General features: G+C 39.7%; 1 protein-coding gene across 1 annotated transcript in view; it reads right to left on the bottom strand.

The window, feature by feature from the left end:
• Positions 1–21,424, bottom strand: part of SLC6A4 (solute carrier family 6 member 4) — a 136,201-nt gene that overhangs the window by 34,306 nt on the left and 80,471 nt on the right. Inside the window, exons 7-11 of the mRNA XM_089683042.1 lie at positions 19,805–19,908; positions 18,229–18,356; positions 7,382–7,494; positions 5,078–5,209; positions 515–614 (exon numbers count right to left, since the gene is read on the bottom strand). Coding sequence (XP_089539168.1) covers positions 515–614; positions 5,078–5,209; positions 7,382–7,494; positions 18,229–18,356; positions 19,805–19,908 — 577 coding nt within the window. The remainder of the gene's footprint in view (positions 1–514; positions 615–5,077; positions 5,210–7,381; positions 7,495–18,228; positions 18,357–19,804; positions 19,909–21,424) is intronic.

The raw sequence follows: 21,424 nt of genomic DNA, 5'->3' as shown, positions 1-21,424 counted from the left end.
ACAAAAATGTGAGGGGTGTACTCCTGTGAGATACTGTATATATAAAAAAAAAAAAATTATATATATATATATATATATATATATATATATATATATATATATATATATATATATATATATTTTATACATTTTTTGGGGGGGTATTCCCTGTTTTAGCATTCCCGGTTATGATGCTGGTGGCCCAGAGGGTGCTGATAAGTCAACAAGCCTATTCTTCTCCCACCTGCTGCTGGTGTTGCAGTTACCTACCTACAATGTACCATTTGTGACCGTAAATTCCTTTAACTGTTACTAGCTGGTTATTCCTATTTTATCATTGTTTTGCTTTTATGCGTTAACTGGGGATAAGCATTATCAAATGGCTCCTGCAGGTGTAGCACTACATGCATATCATCAAGTTCTTTGCATTTATAAATGAATAAAGCTTTAAGGTAAAAAAACAGATATCTTAAAACACAAAAACAATCAAAAACAAAACAATCAGTATACATGCAAAAAGAAATATTCTACTAACCATAAAACCAGGACACAGCTATGGCTTCCAAGAATACTACAGTTAGCACAGCTGGGCCAGTGGCGTACTCCTCAAACAGCTTCACCATATAAGCTCCACCCTGAAAGCAAGACATGCGGGCATCATATATCACAGTGTTACTGCAATGGTTATTTCTACCAGCAGCCAATTAGAATAAAGCCTACCATGGCAAATCTCTCTTGGAATAAGAAAGTTGAACCTTATTGGTTGTTGGAAAAGTTCTTAGGTTCTTAAGCTGTAACAATTATTTGCCATAACAGCTTTTATTTTCAACAATCAATCTTAAAAACAGTGACATTACTGAAAATTATAGTTTTTTTGGCAAACGTATGCTTAAGGCTCTGTTCACACCAATGCATTATTTAGTGCTTTTGCAGAAACGGACTACAGTCAATTTAAGATTGTTTCCTATGCAACTTGTTCACATTTTTGAGCTGCTGCGTTTTTGGAAAGGGTCACAGACTTTTTTCAAAGCAAAAAGGCAGCATTTTGCTGCAATAGAGTTCAATGGAGAAGTTGCTGAAATGCATGGTAGTGCGTTTTTGCCAAGTTTTGTGTTGTGCATTTTTATTCTGCCCAGCAACAAATAAAATTCCACTTTAACAAAAAGCTGAACAAAATGCAAATAGTGGTAAAAACACGTCAAAAACGCATGTAGAAAAACACAAAAACTGCAAAAAGCACTGGAGAAGCAAAACGCAAAAAGCATCTATGTGAACCAAGCCTTACACTTTGCATATGAAGGCACATTACAGAGTCTAAAATTTCATTTGAGATAGAATTGTGTCTATCTTTAAAATCGGTTCATGAATTTGCATTGTATTATACTTGTCTACTAGTGTAAAAAGGGGAAGGTTGGGGACCTGGAATAGGATTGTGACGGGAGCGACTTTTGGGGGTGGGGGGACCCCTGTATCATCTCCCCAAATCATTATGTTTAACCCACCCTGTGCCTGTTTAAGGGTATAGGGTGTACATGTGAATGTCCCAATATTGTGCATTTGTATGTTGTCCTTTGTCTAGGCCACATGGCTGTCCATTGTCTGTTTGCCATGTGCTCCCCACATGGTGCTGTGTCTTCCTGTCCAGCCAACTATTATGGGATGTACTGTTTGTGTATTGGTGTGGGGGTTGGTCAATGTCCTTTGCCATGTGCTTCATCCCATTGTTCTGTGTCTGGGTGGGATGGGGCGGGCTGATGATGTATTTCCTGTTCCTGGTTGTGTTTCCCCGCCCTCTGTATATATCCTGTGTTTTGTGTTAAAATAAAGAGTTGGCTTCCTGTTTAAGAGGAGATGGGTGCTGTCTTTTTCCTGAGGGATTTCAAGGGCGTGGTCCGTGGATGGTGTTCGGACAGGGGAAGTTGTGCTATAAACGGAAAAACTCAGTGCGGTCTGGGTTTCGGTACAAGGATCTTTTGGAAAATTTAAGAAAGGTTCTACAGCTGACATTTCTTGCATTGATAACCACCCAACTGGATTATACAGACTGACTGTATACACAGTCAGGTCCATAAATATTGGGACATCGACACAATTCTAACATTTCTGGCTGGTGATGTCTATGCGTTCCAGGCTTCAGGCTGTAATTGACTGCAAAGGATTTGCAACCAAGTATTAAAAAGTGAAAGTTTGATTTATGATTATTATTCTGTTCCATTACTTTTGGTACCTTAACAAGTGGGAGGCACATATGCAAACTGTTGTAATTCCTACACCGTTCACCTGACTTGGATGTAAATACCCTCAAATTAAAGCTGACCGTCTGCAGTTAAAGCACATCTTGTTCGTTTAATTTCAAATCCATTGTGGTGGTGTATAGAGGCAGAAATGGTAGAATTGTGTCAATGTCTCCATATTTATGGACCTGACTGTATACATTGAATTTATAGATTTTTACATAAATAATACATGCTCGCTATGACATGCAAAATTTGACCCCCTTGCCAAAATCCTGCACTTGCCTTTCTCCTACCATTTTTAGACTTTACCTTATTCAAAAGCTGACATATTTTTAAGGACATGTTGCCATGCTATTGGTGAATATGTTGGCGTTCATGCAGCTGTTATCCGGAGCAATGCTTATGACTGGCTGATCTATGTTCAACACTCCAAACATTTCAGTGCCCTTAGATTGTTTGACTGTATAGTGTATTATTTAAAAACTCAACTTTGTAATACAAGTCAGAATTATATATTTGATATCCCGTACCTACTCATTGTGTTATTTAGCTAAATATTTACAGTATATGCTCAGTTATATCTAAAAGGCCCAAAGTTCTCTTTACATTTTTCAGTTCTTACGTTCACATTTATTTCTTTAAGTTACTTGTTAAACCCTATTATAACGAGAAGACTATTCATTAAAATATAGAAATCTAAACTGAAGCTTTGGACGCAATACAGGAAGATTTAAGGATATAGACTGCTGTAAACCAATAAAGGACATTGTATAAAGCATATGATTGGATGACTGCTACAATCATCAGTTCAATTAAGCCACACTCAGTTGTGACTGTACTTGGCATCTGGCAGGCCACACACAAGCTGACTTTTCAGATTCAATGTAAGCTTGACAAACCAAAATGACAAGCACACACCATTCTAGGTGCAAAAAAAAATGCTGACAACCGAGAGAGACGGAACATATATTAGGCATTCCTTTATATAAAAAAAAAAAAAACTTTGAAGAATCTTTTGCAGACCTTTGTTTCCCAAAACTGGTCACAGAGTACGGAGTGATTTAGTTTAGGTAATATCTGTTCAAGTCACAGTGCAAGCAAGCAGAAACAATGGCCATTTAACCTAAACGTAGAATTAATCACCATTACATCATAATAATACAGCCAATTTATAATAGCAGCTGTAAGCAAATAAAATCTTGTTTTTATCAGGGATGAAGATAATTGTGTATTGTAGGGTCCCTATAAAAAAATCATAAATGTATGGATTGCTCTGTCCAAGATTTGGTACATGGGGGGGCCCTTAGACTACCAGAGGATATGAGCCTGCGGGCTCCAGTTACATCATTTTTCTTCTGTTCTATAAATGACACATGATATGAGAATATGACATACCTAAATGGAAGAGAGAGAGTATGTCTCTTTTTGCCAATGTCTGTCATTGCCTCTCGCTAAGATAGCTCAAAGGAGGCCTGTCAGGATACAAACATCAGGACTGATTTGTTAAATATGCAAACCTTGAGGCTATCAATTTTATTCTTGCTTCATTACTTAGTGAGCTACTGACCTGGAACAACCATGCAGTCAGTGAAGCAAACCTGATATGCATATATTTATTCTAGGTCATTATCTTACTAAGTTGTTTTCTCACCTTTAAAGTGACTTTGTTACTAATTTAAAATAGCTTTTTTATTTATTTTTATAAGCAAGTAATATTTTCCTGTACCACTGATGGGTTGACAATAAAAACTTGCTCAAACATCATCTGCATTCGACACTTCCAGAAGTGCCGGCATCCCCTGTTGCATGCTTTGTGGTTTCCTCTGTTGCCTATAAGTGAATAGAGTACACAGGAGTTGGGGAAGGGAACTACAATGCACTGCAGAAGCAGGCACCAGGCATTCAACAAAATCAGAAGTGTACTTGATGCTAAAGAACTTTTAGCTAGGCTATGGCTGCCATACATTGTACAATTTACAATTGGTAAATTCCTTTTAGATTTACCAAAACCATATAACATATATGAGGTCAAACCTAAACACTTTCAATTTGTATGAAATCAGGCAGGCCCTTGCACTACATAGTAAAAAATAAATCTAAAAGGAAATTGAACACGAAAATTGTATAATGTATGGCCAGCTTATCATTTCAACCCAGTGGGGTTTGTTGCTAGTAGCACAGCTAATTGCTTGCTTTGCAGGAAGGCATTTGTTTTATAGTTCTGATTCCAAAACCTGTAAGATTTCTAGGTCAGTGATTTTGGCAAATTTGGAAATGGGAAATAGAAGTTGCCTCTTTGTGTTGTATGTGATTGTCAAGAAATCTTAATACAATTATCAATTGACAATTATTGTCAACACATCTTAATACAATTATCAATACATTTTGAACAAACAATAGGTGCAGAGCAGTTTAATTTTTAGAGTATAGCTCCCCACAGCAATCAATGAGATCTGTGTTTACAGACAATGCATCAATGAAAGATGAAAACTGATTGGTCACTATGGATAAAAAAAAAAAAAATTTGTATACTGTCCTTTCCCTGAAAACCGGAAAGCGTTAAAACCGATTTCCAGGGTGTTATGAATAGCTCTGCTTGGTACTGGGTGCATTTGGACAAGAAGGGAAACTTGCCAGTCTTAAGTCAAATTAATTGACTCAAATTGAATTTCAAGTGTTTTCCTGTATGATGGAACGTTTTCCAGGATTAATAAAAGAAACATCAAGTTCATGAAGTTTATTTTCACTCTTCTGCTTACCATTGTTCCTCTCAATACACAGGTTGACCTAATTTAAGAAAACTAGTAAATAATAAAACCAGACATAATAGATCTCAGAGATTCACAGTATTTCATACTTACAAATGTCAGGGTGGAAAGCGCCCCGAGGTAACAGACCACAATCAAAAGTAAGACAAACAATTCTCGACGCTTTCCCCATACGTGTGGGAACTCATCTAGAACGGCAGTTATAACCCCTTCCAGACCTGCAAACTGTACAAAGAAAAAGAATATGCATATTAATGTAATCTGTGAGATTAACTGTAAGGGACAATATTTCAATCACAAAGTGCTGAATGATGGGCTGAATCACCCCATCATCTGGATTTGGGACACCAGTGGGAGTTCCTGGGCTTCCCTATTCCTTAATAGTTTGTAAACTAAAATCTAGCAGGTAGACTGGGAACCTTTCGTAAAAGGGTTTGGAAAGAGTTGTCCAAGAAAGTGCTGTAAGTCTTTTACGTTATAACAGGAATGATACTTACCATAACAATCATGAGAAATACTATACCAACAACCAAATCAGTAACACTGGAAACAATAGTTATGAGCTGCTAGCACGTTATGAGATATTTATCACAGCAGACAATATATGCAAATTCAGTGCTGTGCTACAAATATATCACAAATTGAAAAAACAAAATAAAAGTGACCAAATTAAAGTCCTGTTTAAAGTGTTGCAAGAGAAAAATTCAGTTTTTAATATGGCCACCAATCCGTGTAAGCCGCCACCAACCCGAGAAGACTAAAGTCTGCTTACCAAATAGATAGGACTCTCTTGATTTATAGAATCATATAGTGCTTAGGATCGCATACAGATTCACTCTCTCAGTCTCCAAGCCTCTCCTTTTGTAAAGCTGGTCCTCCTTATGGGGGATATCGTCACAGGTCTCGCCTCCCAGTCAGGGATCCATGCGTGCGGGTAAGTACCAATAAAGAGAAGATCTAAAAGGCTCTAAAATTAAAGGCAAGGCAAAAAGAACATGCTTTGTATAAAATCTCCGATCCGAATGCCACACTTCCATTAAAACGTGATGATGTCACAACGGTTTACTGGAAGTGACCCTGAAGTGCAGCATTTTCAGAGATTTTATGCAGCACTTTTAATCTTGCTTTGCTTGTAAGTGCAGTTATAGTGGTTTTAATAAAAGTCAGTTTTCACACTATGTGGAGCCTGTGATCTTCTCTTTATTGGTACTTACTTGCACGCATGGATCACTGACCAGGAGGCGAGACCGGTGACAATATTCCCCCAGGAGGAGGACCACCTTTCTAGTGGGTGGTGCTTGAAGGCCGGGAGTGTGGATCTGTATGCAATCCTAAGTGCTATGAAGTGTTGAAGATTGAATTCTTCTCTTGCAACACATTAGTACATCAATTTGGACACTTATTTTGTTTTTCCAATTTGTGATATATTTGTAGCACAGCACAGAATTTGTATATGACAAATACTATGCCTTATGTTCAGTAGTGTTTAAGTGATACTGTGGAATTGTTTGCCATTGTAATTATGTAAAACTAACAAAAAAAAAAAAAAAATAAAAAATGAATACATGGCACAAGATCACACAAAATTTTTATTCACTTTGAAAAAAAATCGTATGCATTCAAATTTACATAGGTCACAAGCAGCACTGTATCACAGTCTGAAGCAGTCACCATGATCAGTGATTTTGCAAATTGTCACTTAATTTCTAACCTCCATAACCAATGCCAGTACTCCAGTATACCAGCAGCCAGAGCACAGCAATGATGTACCCCTGCCAACTTCCTGTTGAGGTGTTCAACAATGGCAACACGTTTCTGGCAGGTCCCCTTTGTCAAACCTGAACAAAGGTACTAGAAGGGGAAACACCCTAAAATGCATTTTTGTGTGATAAAATGCTAGCATGATCTAAATGTGAATGCTTTTCACACCACTTTTAAAGTGAATAAAGAGTTTTCCTGATATGTGTGCTTTTTGTTTTATGTTTTAGGGGATATGCTGAGCATCCCTGTTTTGGCAAAAAATAGCTGCTTTTGTATTACATTTTGCAGAATGGATTATAATTATATTTATACTAACATTCATATGAATATGTGTTGATTCTGCAGTCCAGTGATCCTGTTTGATGTAATGTGAAAGAAAGAAAAGAGGAAAAACAAATTCTCGATAATAAGTGTTTTGCTTTTCATCATAGCGTAAATCCACTGTGCTTAAGATGCATGCCATGTGTTGAAGGTCATTCATTTGGACCACTGCCTTTTTGCTGGGGATCTGAAGGTGGGGCATCTGCAGTTGATGAAACTAGAAAACCCCTTTAAGGCAGAAAATGTCTGGCTGAACTGATAAATCTAGGCAGTGTAAAGTTCTTGTAATGAAAGTAAAGAAAGTGGTTTACTCACCGTACTGTCCAGCCCCAGTGTAATCAACATCAGGAAGAATATAATGGCAAAGAAGGTGGATGCTGGCATGTTGGCAATGGCCTCTGCATAGGTGATGAACAGCAGACTGGGGCCTGGAATAAGAATTGAAATCTTATTCTCTATGCATCAGTACATTTACAACAGCTGTGAATCTCTAATATAAAACTTAGATCATGGGGTCCTTTATGAAAGGAAAAATAAATAAAAACAGAAGTGTTAACCAAGAAAGGAGATGCATGCTTTAATTGTCCACCCACACAAATAGAGCAAGAGTATGATTGAGTTTAATGCGCCAAAACACATTTTTAGTTATACTAGTTTTCATAAATTGGTCACAGCAGTAGCATAACTAGTATAAGAGCAGCCTATAATACTGCTATCAGCACAGAAGATAGGGATGATTGGAGACAGGAAGATATTGCTATATTCTGAAATTCTGCACATGGTAGACAGTGCCACATCCATAACAATGGAATTTAAAAAACAACAAGAACCTAGAATTTTAATACACCATGCAGAACACATTGGGGTTGCTTTACTAAAGGCAAACAGACAGTGCACTTTGTAAGTGCAGTTGCTTCGAAGCTTAGTAAATGAAGGGAAGCTCTGTTGACTTCCATCATGTGCAAGCAAAAATGCTGGTTTTTTTTGCAGTTTTGTTTTCCTTGCATGTGATTCGGTATTGTTTGCAAAGTGAAGTGTACTTCATTTACTAAGCTCTAGAGCAGCTGCACTTGCAGAGTAAACAGTCCATTTGCTTTTAGCAAGTCAAACCCTTGGGTGTTGATTTACTAAAGGCAAATAGACTTTGCAATTTGCAAGTGTAGTTGCACTCATTTCCCCTAGAGCTTAGTAAATGCGAAAAAAAGTTATGCTGTTTTCCATCATCCAATCATGTGCAAGCAAAAATGCAGTTTATTTTCTTTGCACTTGAGTATTCTTTACAAAATGAAAATTTACTAAGCTTTACTTTACTAAGTTTTACATTTACTGAGCTCTGGGGAAAAGGCGTGCAACTGCACTTGCAAAGCGCACAGTCGATTTGCCTTTAATAAGTCCGCCCCACTGTGCAGTTTCAATAAAAACATTTTATGACAATATCCATAAAAATAGCTACATATATACAATGTCCATAAAACAACCCAGGCTATTGTTCTATATATAAATATTGAATACTTTAGTGAGACAACCCACATATGTTTAGAATGTCCATTTGTCTCCATCCAGCTATCATGGCATATAAATTACATATTGAAGAACAGCAATTTTGTATATAGATTACAACACTTCAACTACTGGCTTTCTAATCAAACACGGATGGCTCCACTCAATGTGTTGCGCAATCTATTGAAACTGCTTCAACAGGAGTATCGTTGGAGGTGAAATCGTATCTTCAAACACATGGAGTGGAGGCACTGATTGGCAACATAAAGGAGGTTCTGCCACCACTGAATACCGGCATAAAGGAGGTTCTGCCACCACTGAATACCGACATAAAGGAGGTTCTGCTACCATTGAATGCCAACATAAAGGAGGTTCTGCCACCATTGAATGCCAACAAAAAGGAGGCTCTGCTACCATTGCTTTGCTACCACTAAATGCTAACATAAGGGAGGCAGTGCAACCACTAAATGCCAATGTAAAAGGGATCATCCCACCACTGAACAACAATGGAAAGGAGGCCCTTCATCAATGAACACGTGAGCAATTCAACTGACTGCCTTGGTGGAAATTTGTTCAACGAGCAAGGTGCAATTTCTTTTGGTATTCAGTATGGACCCAGTAGTTATCTCTCAAATGCCTGTTGAGTCTACCAGTGATATGAATCTAATCCAGCTGCCTGTGATGCAGTGGCAACAATGCTGCACTGTTGCTGAATTCAGAGAAGAGTTGCTACACTCAAGTAGGCTGTTTCAGAGGGATGAAACCATGTTGCAGGAAGTGTGGCAATCAACATTGGCACTGCTTAGTTACCAGCCTGTAGCTTGTCAGTCAACATCTGACCACACCTAGTCTTGCCCACTGCTTTCATGATTGACAGCAGTGCCTCTGCTAAAACCCTCCCACTGTGAGCTGCAGTGTCTAATAGGGAAATTATGTGAGGAACAAATAAATGAGGACATGGCTCACTCAGAGTCTAAAGGCTTTTGTTTGCTTATTTACTTTATTAGGTCAGATCATCATTTAGAACCTGCATTTGGTTTTTTTTTTTATAATAAATGTGTGTATATCAAATATTTAGGAATACAGATTGTTTTTTACTATAGTATTTGTTAAACCTGCTTTCCTTTGCCAGATTTATTTTTTATTTTATCGAGTTTATATAGCGCCAAAGGGTTTGCTCAGCGCTGTACAATAGAGGGGGGACAATACATGAAACAGTACAGCAACAACAAACATCACACAAGGGGTAAGAGGGCCCTACTCTTTCGAGCTTACAATCTAGGAGGGAGGGGGTAGAGGTACAGGAGGAAATGGCTGTGGGGGATGGAGTAGGAGGAGGGAAGGGCAGCGGCTGTTAGGTGAGGGTGGGGTAGGCTTCCCTGAAGAGGTGGGTTTTCAGGGAGCGCCTGAAGGTGCTCAGATGAATGTATAACCCACCTTATTCCTGTGTGAAATGTACTTGCCCTTTTGTGGCCAGATTATCAGTATGCTTTGGAAATCAACAACTAGGCCATAAATAGCCTCTCAGTCATGCTACAGGAAAACCAAACAATCTACAAAAGCTCTTTGAAATGATGTTTCATCCCAAGTCAAACTACTAAGAGGCCAACAACTGATGTCTCCTCTGTAGAGGACACTTGGCAGTAATTCAGTGCAAAGTTAATAGAAATCTGTGTGATGAACTGAAAGGATGATCTGTGCACATTTTCAAATGCTTACTGACAGAATATAACACACTCAATCACCTTTTTTGTAGATATATATGTGATTGTGGTCAAGTTAAAGGAATTCTGTCAGTAGAAAAACACTTGTGTTCCTTCTGAAAAAACTGTCTACTTGTCATGCTGATCCTCTAGCATCATTAGTTTCTAAGTCACTGGATTTAATATACTAAAGGAGAAGAGAATATTCACCTATTGCTGTAAAAAAGCAAAGCTGTGTTAACTTCAGTCATCCAGTTATGTGCATGGTATCTGCTGTTTTTTCCCCCTGCATAATATTGAGTACTAAAACTGATCCCACCTGCACTTTATTAAATAAAGTTGATCTGCACGTGGACATAAACTCTGAAAAATAAAGATCTGCTATTTTTTAACATCTAACTGTGCCAAAACTATGCCCTGAAAAGTCCTTTTGTCTTGAATTTCTCCTAAAAAGTAGCAGTGCCATTCCTGAGCCTCCGAATAACATATCTGACATGTGATATTATCTAAGGCACTGCTGCTTCTAATTGCTAGTGCGGTGCTTCTCACGGTTCTCCTTCCTGGAGAGGAAACTGTACCGGAGAGCCTGCAGTGAAGCATCTCCCTGCTTCTTCAGTCATTCTTTAGATCTGTGCTTCCTAGACTTTCTGCTGCTTCTTGAATATTCCTCTAGCAGGCATTGGATCACCACTTAGTAGGGCAGCTCTGACATAAGGAAGTAAAACCCTGCCCCTCTACCAGGATGACCATCTCCATACAGAGTGGAACAAGGCATGGTAAACCAATTACAAAGAAAAGTTCAGCTGCTGGGAGACCACAGGATATACTGGTGACATAGGTGTGCGCACAGGGTGTGTCGGCTGTGCCTGGGCAATCCCAAATCATCCTGTTCGCATTAGCATTATTGGTCTGTGTGCCAGTGGGGAGATGGGAAAGATCTCCCACTGTATGGTTCTGCTTATAAGAGCAGTGTGGAAGCATCTCTCACTCTGAATCGGCAGGCAGGAAGACAATGTGCCAGCGGGGCAGAGTGCCGCAAGGAAGAGTGTATGTACAGGTGCATCTCAATAAATTAGAATAAGTACCTGTAATAATATAATCAAAAAGTTAATTTATTTCAGTAATTCAATTCAAAAAGTGAAACTCATTATATAGATTCATTACGCACAGAGTGATATATTTCAAGCATTTCTTTCTAATTTTGATGATTCTGGGTTACGACTAGTGAAAACCCACAATTCAGTATCTCAGAAAATTAGAATATTGTGAAAGTTCAATATTGTAGATTCATGGTGTCTCACTCTAATCAGCTAATTAACTCAAAACACATGTGAAGGTTTCCTGAGCCTTTAAATGGTACCTCACTTTGGTTCAGTAGGTTACACTATCATGGGGAAAACCGCTGACACAAGCAGGGTAAGTCACAAAAGGACATTGCTAAAAAAGCTGGCTGTTCACAGAGTGCTGTATCCAAGCATATTAATTGAAGGTTGAGTGGAAGGAAAAAGTGTGGTACAAAAATGTGCACAAGCAACAGGGATAACCACAGCCTTGAGAAGATTGTGAAGCAAAGGCCATTCAAGAATTTGGGGGAGATACACAAGGAGTGGATTACGGCTGGTGTCAGTGCTTCAAGAGCCACCACACACAGATGTATACAGCACATGGACCACAACTGTCGCATTCCTTGTGTCAAGCGCTCCTGAGCCAGAGACAATGTCAGAACAGTCTTACCTAGGCTAAGAAGAAAAAGGACTTGACTGTTGCTCAGTGGTCCAAAGTCCTCTATTCTGCTGAAAGTAAAGGTTGCATTTCATTTGGAAATCAAGGTCCTGGAGTCTGGAGGAAATGTAGAGAGGCACAGAATCCAAGTTGCATGAGGCCTGGTGTGAAGTTTCCACAGTCAGTGATGATTTGGGGAGCCATGTCATCTGTTGGTGTTGGTCCACTGTGTTTTATCAAGTCCAAAGTCAGCACAGCCCTCTATGGGGAAATTCTAGAGCACTTCATGCTTCCCTTTGCTGACCAGCTTTATGGAGATGCGGATTTAATTTTCCAGCAGGACTTGGCAACTGCCCACACTGCCAAAAGTGCCAATACCTGGTTTAATGATCATGGTATCACTGTGCTTGATTGGCCGGCAAACTCACCAGACCTAAACCCCATAGAGAATCTGTGAGGTGTTATCAAGAGGAAGATGAGAGACAGCAGACCCAACAAAGCAGACAGGCTGAAGGCCACTATCAAAGCAATCTGGGCTTCCACAACACCTCAGCAGTGCCAAAGGCTGATCGCCTTCATGCCACGCCGCATTGATGCAGTAATTCATGCAAAAGGAGCCCTGACCAAGTATTGATTGCATACTATACTGTACATGGACAAACTCTTCAGAAAGCCAACATTTCTGCATTAAAAAACTATTGGTCGTATATAATAGTCTAATTTTCTGAGTTACTGAATTTTGGGTTTTCACTAGCTGCAAGACATAATTATTAAAATTGAAGAAAGAAATGCTTGAAATATATCACTCTGTGTGAGACAAATCTATATAATATGAGTTTCTTTTTGAATTGAATTACTGAAATAAATGAACTTTTTACTGATATTCTAATTTATTGAGATGCACCTGTATATACAATATATTGCCAAAAGTATTGGGCCACCCCTCCAAATCATTGGATTCAGGTGTTCCAATCACCTCCATGGCCACAGGTGTATAAAATCAAGCACATAGGCATGCAGACTGCTTCTACAAATATTTGTGAAAGAATGGGTCGCTCTCAGGAGCTCGGTGAATTAGAGTGTGGTACCGTGATAGGTTGCCGCCTGTGCAATAACTCCATCCATGAAATTTCCTTGCTACTAAATATTCCATGGTCAACTGTTAGTGGTATTATAAACACAAAGTGGTAAGTCATGTAAAATGACAGAGCGGAGTCAGCACACGCTGAATTACACAGTGTGCAGAAGTTGCCAACTGCAGAGTCAATAGCTAAAGACCTCCAAACTTCATGTGGCCTTCAGATTAGCTCAACAGTGAGTAGAGAGCTTCCTGGAATAGGTTTCCATGGCTGAGCAGCTGCTTCCAAGCCTTACATCACCAAGTGCGATGCAAAGCTTCGGATGCAGTGGTGTAAAGGATGCCGCCACTGGACTGTAGAGCTATGGAGACATGATCTGTGGAATGACTAATCACGCTTGTCTGGCAATCCGATGGACGTGTCTGGGTTTGGCAGTTGCTAGGAGCATGGTAGTTACCTGACTGCATTGTGCCAAATGTAAACTTTGGAGGAGGGGGGATTATGGTGTGGGGTTATTTTTCAGGGGCTGGGCTTGGCCCCTTGGTTCCAGTGAATTGAACTCCTAAGGCGTCAGCATACCAAGACATTTTGGACAATGTCATGTTCCCAACTTTGTGGGAAAGGTTTGGCGATGGCCCCTTCCTGTTCCAACATGACTGCGCACCAGTGCACAAATCAAGGTCCATAAAGACATGGACTAGCAAGTTTGGGGTGGAGGAAATTGACTGGCCTGCACTACAACCCTATAGAACACCTTTGGGATGAATTAGAGCGGAGACTCTGAGCCAGGCCTTCTCATCCGACATCAGTGTCTGACCTCACAAATGCGCCTCTGGAAGAATGGTCAAACAATCCCATAGATGCACTCCTAAACCTTGTGGACAGCCTTCCCAGAAGAGTTGAAGCTGTTATAGGGTGGGCCAACTCAATATTGAACCCTATGGACTAACACTGGGATGCCATTAAAGTCCATGTGCATGTAAAGGCAGGCGTCCCAATACTTTTGGCCATATAGTGTATATATGCATGTGTAAGCTTTGGTGTGCACACCCTGATGCAATAGGCCATGCACACCTATGACTGGTGACTAGTCTTTAGCTCTATGCCTGGACTTTTTCGGCTCCCTAAATTGAAGCACACATTTTTTAAAAGATAAGTTGTTAGTGTCCTGGCTGTTTTTGGCTCCAATGAGTTTGAAACACAATCCCAGAACATGCAAGCTGTAAAGAATTCTTTATCTCTATACTTGCTTGAGGTCAGTGATTCATATAGTAAAAAAACAATGTATCAACATAACAGTCAGGTGACTAACATTGTCAGAAAGCAGTCAGTCATGGCAACCTGCATAATTTTCCCATGCCAAGCATACAATTACTTTGTGAAGTGAACATTCTCTAATACTTTAGTATATCAGCCCTTCTGATTCAGAACAAGTACTCAAGAAATCAGAACCTACATATTTGTTCTGAGGATTAGCAGGACAGCAGGGAAGAGGGTACACCTTTAGAACAGAGAATATCAAACCATGTTAATGTTAAATAAATCTCTTTCTGGTAAATCCAGTGGACAGCTTTGCAGCAAAACTGAAAAGTAAAGTGGACCTTCACTAATCAAATTAACTTTCTCTCAACTGCCCCCCACCACATCCCTCTTACAAAGCACCAATAGTTGAATTAATTTTAAGCAAATATGTAGTACATAGTGGTACCCACAACTCCCTGGTTCTTTACCTAGTCGAGGGTGTTGTAAGCTAACCCCAACTGCCTCCTGAGATGTCCATGTCCTGCTGTGTTTTAGTGAGTGGTGCACATGTAGCATGAAGTTTCTTGCATGGGCAGACATGATGCAGATCTCCTACAGGTAGATGACTAGACCTGCGGCTTGTCTACGCTTAAGCCTAATTTCCTCCCATGCATGCCTAGATATACCACAGGTCTTGCCCAGGTCCAAAATACTTGGAGAACTGCAGCATATGCAGAAGCTCACAGCGTGCGCATACTGGGACGTCTCGACTGAATGAAGTCTTATAATGACGATGTGGGAGCCGAGCAGCGCAAGGTAAACTTTGGCTGCAAGGCAGACAAGTCTGGAGTCCATGAACCACTAAGTATGCTTTTTTTGTTCTCATACAGGGACAGTTACTAGATGGAAGGAATTTTCATTTTAGATAGGGATGTTAAAGTTCATCTTTAAGAACCTATCCAGTGAAACTTGGACTGAATGGGGTTGATTTACTAATACTGGAGAGTGCACAATCTGGTGCAGCTTTATGGAGATGCGGATTTAATTTTCCAGCAGGACTTGGCAACTGCCCACTGCCAAAAGTGCCAATACCTGGTTTAATGATCATGGTATCACTGTGCTTGATTGGCCAGCAAACTCACCAGACCTAAACCCCATAGAGAATCTGTAAGGTGTTATCAAGAGGAAGATGAGAGACAGCAGACCCAACAAAGCAGACAGGCTGAAGGCCACTATCAAAGCAATCTGGGGTTCCACAACACCTCAGCAGTGCCAAAGGCTGATCGCCTTCATGCCACGCCGCATTGATGCAGTAATTCATGCAAAAGGAGCCCTGACCAAGTATTGATTGCATACTATACTGTACATGGACAAACTCTTCAGAAAGCCAACATTTCTGTATTAAAAAACTATTGGTCGTATATAATAGTCTAATTTTCTGAGTTACTGAATTTTGGGTTTTCACTAGCTGTAAGACATAATTATTAAAATTGAAGAAAAATGCTTGAAATACATCACTCTGAGACAAATCTATATAATATATGAGTTTCTTTTTGAATTGAATTACTGAAATAAATGAACTAATCAAATGAACTCTCTCTCAACTGCCCCCCACCACATCCCTCTTACAAAGCACCGATAGTTGAATTAAATTTAAGCAAATATGTAGTACATAGTGGTACCCACAACTCCCTGGTTCTTTACCTAGTCGAGGGTGTTGTAAGCTAACCCCAACTGCCTCCTGAGATGTCCATGTCCTGGTGCAGCTGTGCATGGTAGCCAGCTTCTAAGTTCAGCTTGTTCAATTAACGTTTGACAATAAAACCTGGAAGCTGATTGGTTTCTATGCAGAGCTGCACCAGATTTTGCACTCTCCAGTTTTAGTAAATCAACTCCAGAAAGCAAATAACGTGCAGGGGCGGACTGACCATTTGGAAACCCTGGCACTGCCCGAGGTCAGTAGGGGGTCCCATGAGATGCCCGGGTACCTTTTTCATAGGCTTTTTTGAGTTTGGGCAAGGACACAGGGGCCCTATAATCCCCTATTGTCCGGGGGCCCCATGAGTTGTCAGTCCATCCCTGATAATGTGTGAAGTGGAGGAATACAGCCCAGAACCACAACCCAGGATCCCAGTACTAAAAGAAAAGAGTAACATAGGAATTCAGGTCGTTTGTGCCCTTTTATGAAGCTTACATAATTAGTGTTATGACACATCCAATGGACTAGCATATGCATGCTCCTTCCACCACACTACTGTATTTCCACACTACTAATTTAAATAACACTAAACATCCATAAAAACTGGACAAATGAAACTGTTATAGTTTTTTGTTTAATCATAATTATTTCAAGTATATAAATACAATTTGTATTTTTTACTCTGCGGGACATTCCTGGATATACTTCCTGCCCAGGAAACTAATCTGGCTGTTGCATGAGAGGATGTTGTTTATCTCATTAAGGACAGGGCTGGAGGTTTCTTTTCCTGGCGTTGGCAAGATATGAGAAATAGTGTGCAGTTCACTGACTGATGTGATGCTCAACCAACATGACAAGAAAATGTGCAGAGTAAGCCATTACAAGAGCCCCTGTCTGGGATCCTCCATAGGACTGCAGTCTGCCGTTCACGGTCAGCCACCATTTCCCCTTCTAGTGCATAGTGAAGAAAGTAGCACATGATTATGACATGGACATGGAGAGGAAGTTACTCTGTCTCCTTGTTGTCTTTCTCCCCTCATACGGTTTCAATTCTTTAGGCCTGACACAGCTTTTCAGCCTGAAGCTCCACATCTGCTGTTCTATCTTCCTGTCCTTCCGTCATACTAGTTACACATTCTATAGATATGGAAGGCTATGAAAACCATGACCTTCTCCAGGACTGGCAATGGGATTGAATTACAGACTGCTGATAAATGGTGTTAGATTTGCAATCAATTGTGAAGAGAAGATGGCCATACATACAATAGTTTTTGTTCAATCAGCCAGTAGGCTGACAAAAAACAAAAATGAACAGATCCCTCCATCCACAGTGGGTGGTGGAATACCCCTGACAGGACACTGTATTCTGACAACGGCACCCAGCACTGTCACAGTGCACAGATAAGTAGCTGCAGCTGAATGATGGGAATTTTTCCAACATGTCCCTTCAGTAGAAGCGGATTATACAATCGGCTCCTGAGAAGTGGATAAACCAATACAATGACTGAAATTCCGTGGGTCCCTGCTGGACTGGCCACATTTCAATCAGTACATGAGAATCCTGAAGTCCCGCTCTGTACTGGCTCTGCCTCTTCCAGCACTGCCATTATGGTGCATGCACAGATGAGCCAAAAAGACTGTCTGGCTTTTAGGTCCTGGCAGAGCCGTTTGGGGCATCTGCACATGCACAGGGGATTTTCCAGAGCATGTGCAGATGTGCTGCAGGGCTCACTTAGGACAGGGAGGTGGCAGGGAGGAAAAAAAAAAAAAAAAAAAAAAAAAAAAAAAAAAAACACAATTCTCGCCTAGGCTAGAAACACAGAAGTGCTGCTTTGCAGCACAAATACATGGAAATAGTTAAAAAGTAATACCCAATTATAAGAGGGATGTGGAGGAGGCAAGACGACATGACATTTGACATCAACAGATAGTGGGCTTTAGCCCACTGTTGGCTGAAAATGGGTCACAGGCGTACAAAACAAACTGCACTCCTGTGATTCATAGGAGTATAGCCAAAATACTGTTATACTTCTCCTTTAACTAGAAGACCAAAACTGGCCTAACCTTGTTTTGTACATATTTACAAAGATTCCCAGATTCCTCAGCACAGTAAATACACCACTCTATTGATGGCCATGATTGACATATATTTCATTTATTGTTCTCATAAATGCTCTCTTATGGATTGCTCAGTACTATGCCTTAAACCCAGCATACCTGTATCTTTGGCCACTTCAGAAACATCTAGGTTCCTCATTTCAGCCATATATCCCAAGACAGTGAATATGACGAAACCTGACATAAAACTGGTCAAGCAGTTCACAGTGCTTGTCACCAGTGCATCCCTGTGAAGAAAAGAAGATATAAACAAAACTACGTTTGATTGGTAAACGTAATAGGAATCATGTAGAAAAGCTGGCAGAAAGAAGTAACACAAGTGTTAAGTGGTTTTACCAATCAGATTCAATTTGTCACTTTTCTGAAGTGGAATATAAAAATGTAAGAAAGAATATTGATGTGTTGCAACAAGGAACAGCCTTCCTTTCAGCCACACTTTTTTCATAAAGAAGACTTTATGTTGTCAGTAAAGCGGAACTAATCCCATTCATTTAAAGCAGAACTAAACCCTAATTTACAGCTAAGGAAGATGCCTTTAACCACCTCAATAATGGACACTTTCACCTCCTTCCTGCCCAGGCCAATATTCAGCTTTCAGCACTGCCACGCTTTGAATGACAATTACTCAGTCATGTAACACTGTACCCAATGACATATTTCTCATTTTTTCTACACAAATAGAGCTTTCTTTTGGTGATATTTAAACGAACCCCCCCAAAACAAAATAATCTTTGTAAAATTCAGCCAAAATGTATTCTGCTACATTTTTTGGGTAAAAATAACCCAAATCAGTGTATATTATTTAGTCTATTTTGGAACGTAGACATACTAGTAATAGGCATGGTGACATTTTTGAAGCTGTAATTTTTTGTAAAAATATATTGTCACCAGAGCAGTACAGCATCATCATGGAACAGGTGTGGCAGTGCTCAGGGACACTAACTGGTGACCGTATAAAAAAAAAAAAATTTAAATTTTTTTTATATTTTCTCTTTTGAATTACAATATTTTTCTTTTTTACATTTTTTGCTTACGTACTGTGACCAGAGCACTACAGTTTTGCTGTAGTAACACTGTACTACTCTGAGAAAGTGATCAGGATTTATTTTTCTTTTTTACACACTGATTGGCTGTTACAGTAGTCACATGTTCAGGAGCTGGTCCCCCTGGTTCACAATAATTACTATGGACCATGAGCTGACTGACAGCTCAGCCTCTGTGCTGGAAGCATATTCTCATCACAGAAACCTCTGCCACCTATGGATGCTTATGTGTGGCATGTGGGTGTTAAAGTCCGCCCCTCTGCCACCACACAAGCGTTACGTGGGCAGCAAAAAGGTTCAATAAGGCAAAGAGCATCAATACAAAAAACAGATATTTTGGCAATTTTATACATGGGTCCCTTTGATTATTGAAGCCTGTGGGCAGATTGTTAAATGGTAAACATTGGTTGGTTGTTAAGGCATACAGCTTTACTATTTGTCCTCTTTAGATAAAAGAGTGTTTACCGAGCAGATCAGGGACCTTTATTTATTGATTTCCAATAATTGTACATTACAGGGTAACAGACATTGCAGTGTAAATGGATCCATTCACATCTGTCCCCCAGTCTGACTTATTCAATTCACTACAACAGTTTCAGGCAGACAGATGAAAACGTACATATGATACTAACTGGTAGCAGTTGTTGTGAAATTTATTGTAGCTAGCAAAGGCCAGCAACACACCGAATCCTGGGCCCAGCGAGAAGAATATCTGTGCAGCTGCATCCACCCAAACCTAAACAGACATAAGAAACAAAGGACACTGCATGTATATTGCTTTTTAGATCGGTTAGTTTTATTGTATTTAAACATAAAAAAGTTACAGATACAATGTAGTTAAAGCCAATAGGATACACCAAATGAATTGAACATAAGTCTAGGTTCATATTAATGCTTCTGCAGAATCACTGCATTTTTCAGTGTGTGTTTGTATCATGTTTTGCGCGTTTTACGTGTGTTTTATTGGTTCATGGGGTTTTTTATAGGAAAGGGAGACTGGCTGTTAAACACAAAACAGTGCCAAAAACACATGTACATGAGTTTCTCATGTGCTCCCATTAAAGTCTATGGGGCCAAAAATATGCTGTGTTGCACCAAAAGAAGCTCGCGCACCTCTTCAAAATATGCACTGCACCATATTGCATTGACATCAACAGGTACCATAGAGAATAACGTGATTTCCATTGTCATGCATTACAGTGTAACAGCACACGCAGGAGAAATCTCTAATGGGGCATAGATGGCAATAAAAACCTGACAAAACCCTTACTTTATCCAAATTGGAAAGACAAAGTTTTACCCATAGTTCTGCTTTAACCATCAGGCCATTCCACCTGTTTTTCATTTCAGACTGTAGAGTCATCCATGAACTATGATAAGTCTGGTTGTAGAAAAATAAAAGATGAGTGTGCTCGTGATCTGGATAGGCTTGTTGAGGGGTCTTTAGTGAGGATTACACTGAGGAATAGTGTTAATTATATATAGTTTATCATTTCTATAAAGAGCAGTTCAAAGGCAATAAATGTCTTCCTGGAACCCATATAACCGCATCTATAAAAGCATCAATCCACTGCATGGAGGAGGACTTATGAAAATATCTTCAGGTGTCTATCTCTAGGAATGCTAAGGACAGGCATTTTAAACCCTCCTGGTAGTCCCAATGCAGTGTGCCCTGTTAACTCCAAGCTCAAGGTTCCCCCACATAAAGCACAGAATATGCTGAGAATATTGCTTTATGATTTCAGCCAAATAGTTATTTTGAGTGAAGGAATATATTTTACTGAATATTTTTGGACATAACAATATAACAAATTAAATAATAAAATAAATTGAGCAAAATGCAATAAGCCAAAGTGGGCTTCATTCACTAAAGCAGATTGCGTGCAGTATTTAGGTGTATTTTTCCAAAATTTTGCTTGAGAAAATGTCAATTCACTATCCTTTTATGCTATGGTATGCTTGGTAAATAGCACATAAAACAGCATTAAAGTCAATTCACTAAAGGAAATCAATAAATGCATGCGGTAAACAAGTAGTGGTCCAGACATGCGATAGTTAAAGCATATGTTTGATTTTAGCTGGTTGTTAAGGAGTGGGCAGCCCACGCATCCTTAACCACTGACAGCAAAAAGTAAACAAAAGAATTGCCGGCATTCATTTTTTTTCTTTTAAATTGCAAGAACTGGTCTGATATGGATTTTGAGGGGAACCCCCCCCCCCCCCACCAAATTTTTTTTAAAAATGGCGTGGGG

Source organism: Staurois parvus, unplaced genomic scaffold (genome assembly GCF_062004578.1).
Source record: "Staurois parvus isolate SC_StPar_1 unplaced genomic scaffold, SC_StPar_1.0 ptg000299l, whole genome shotgun sequence".
NCBI lineage: Eukaryota > Metazoa > Chordata > Amphibia > Anura > Ranidae > Staurois > Staurois parvus.
This window is presented reverse-complemented; position numbering and strand designations above follow the sequence as displayed.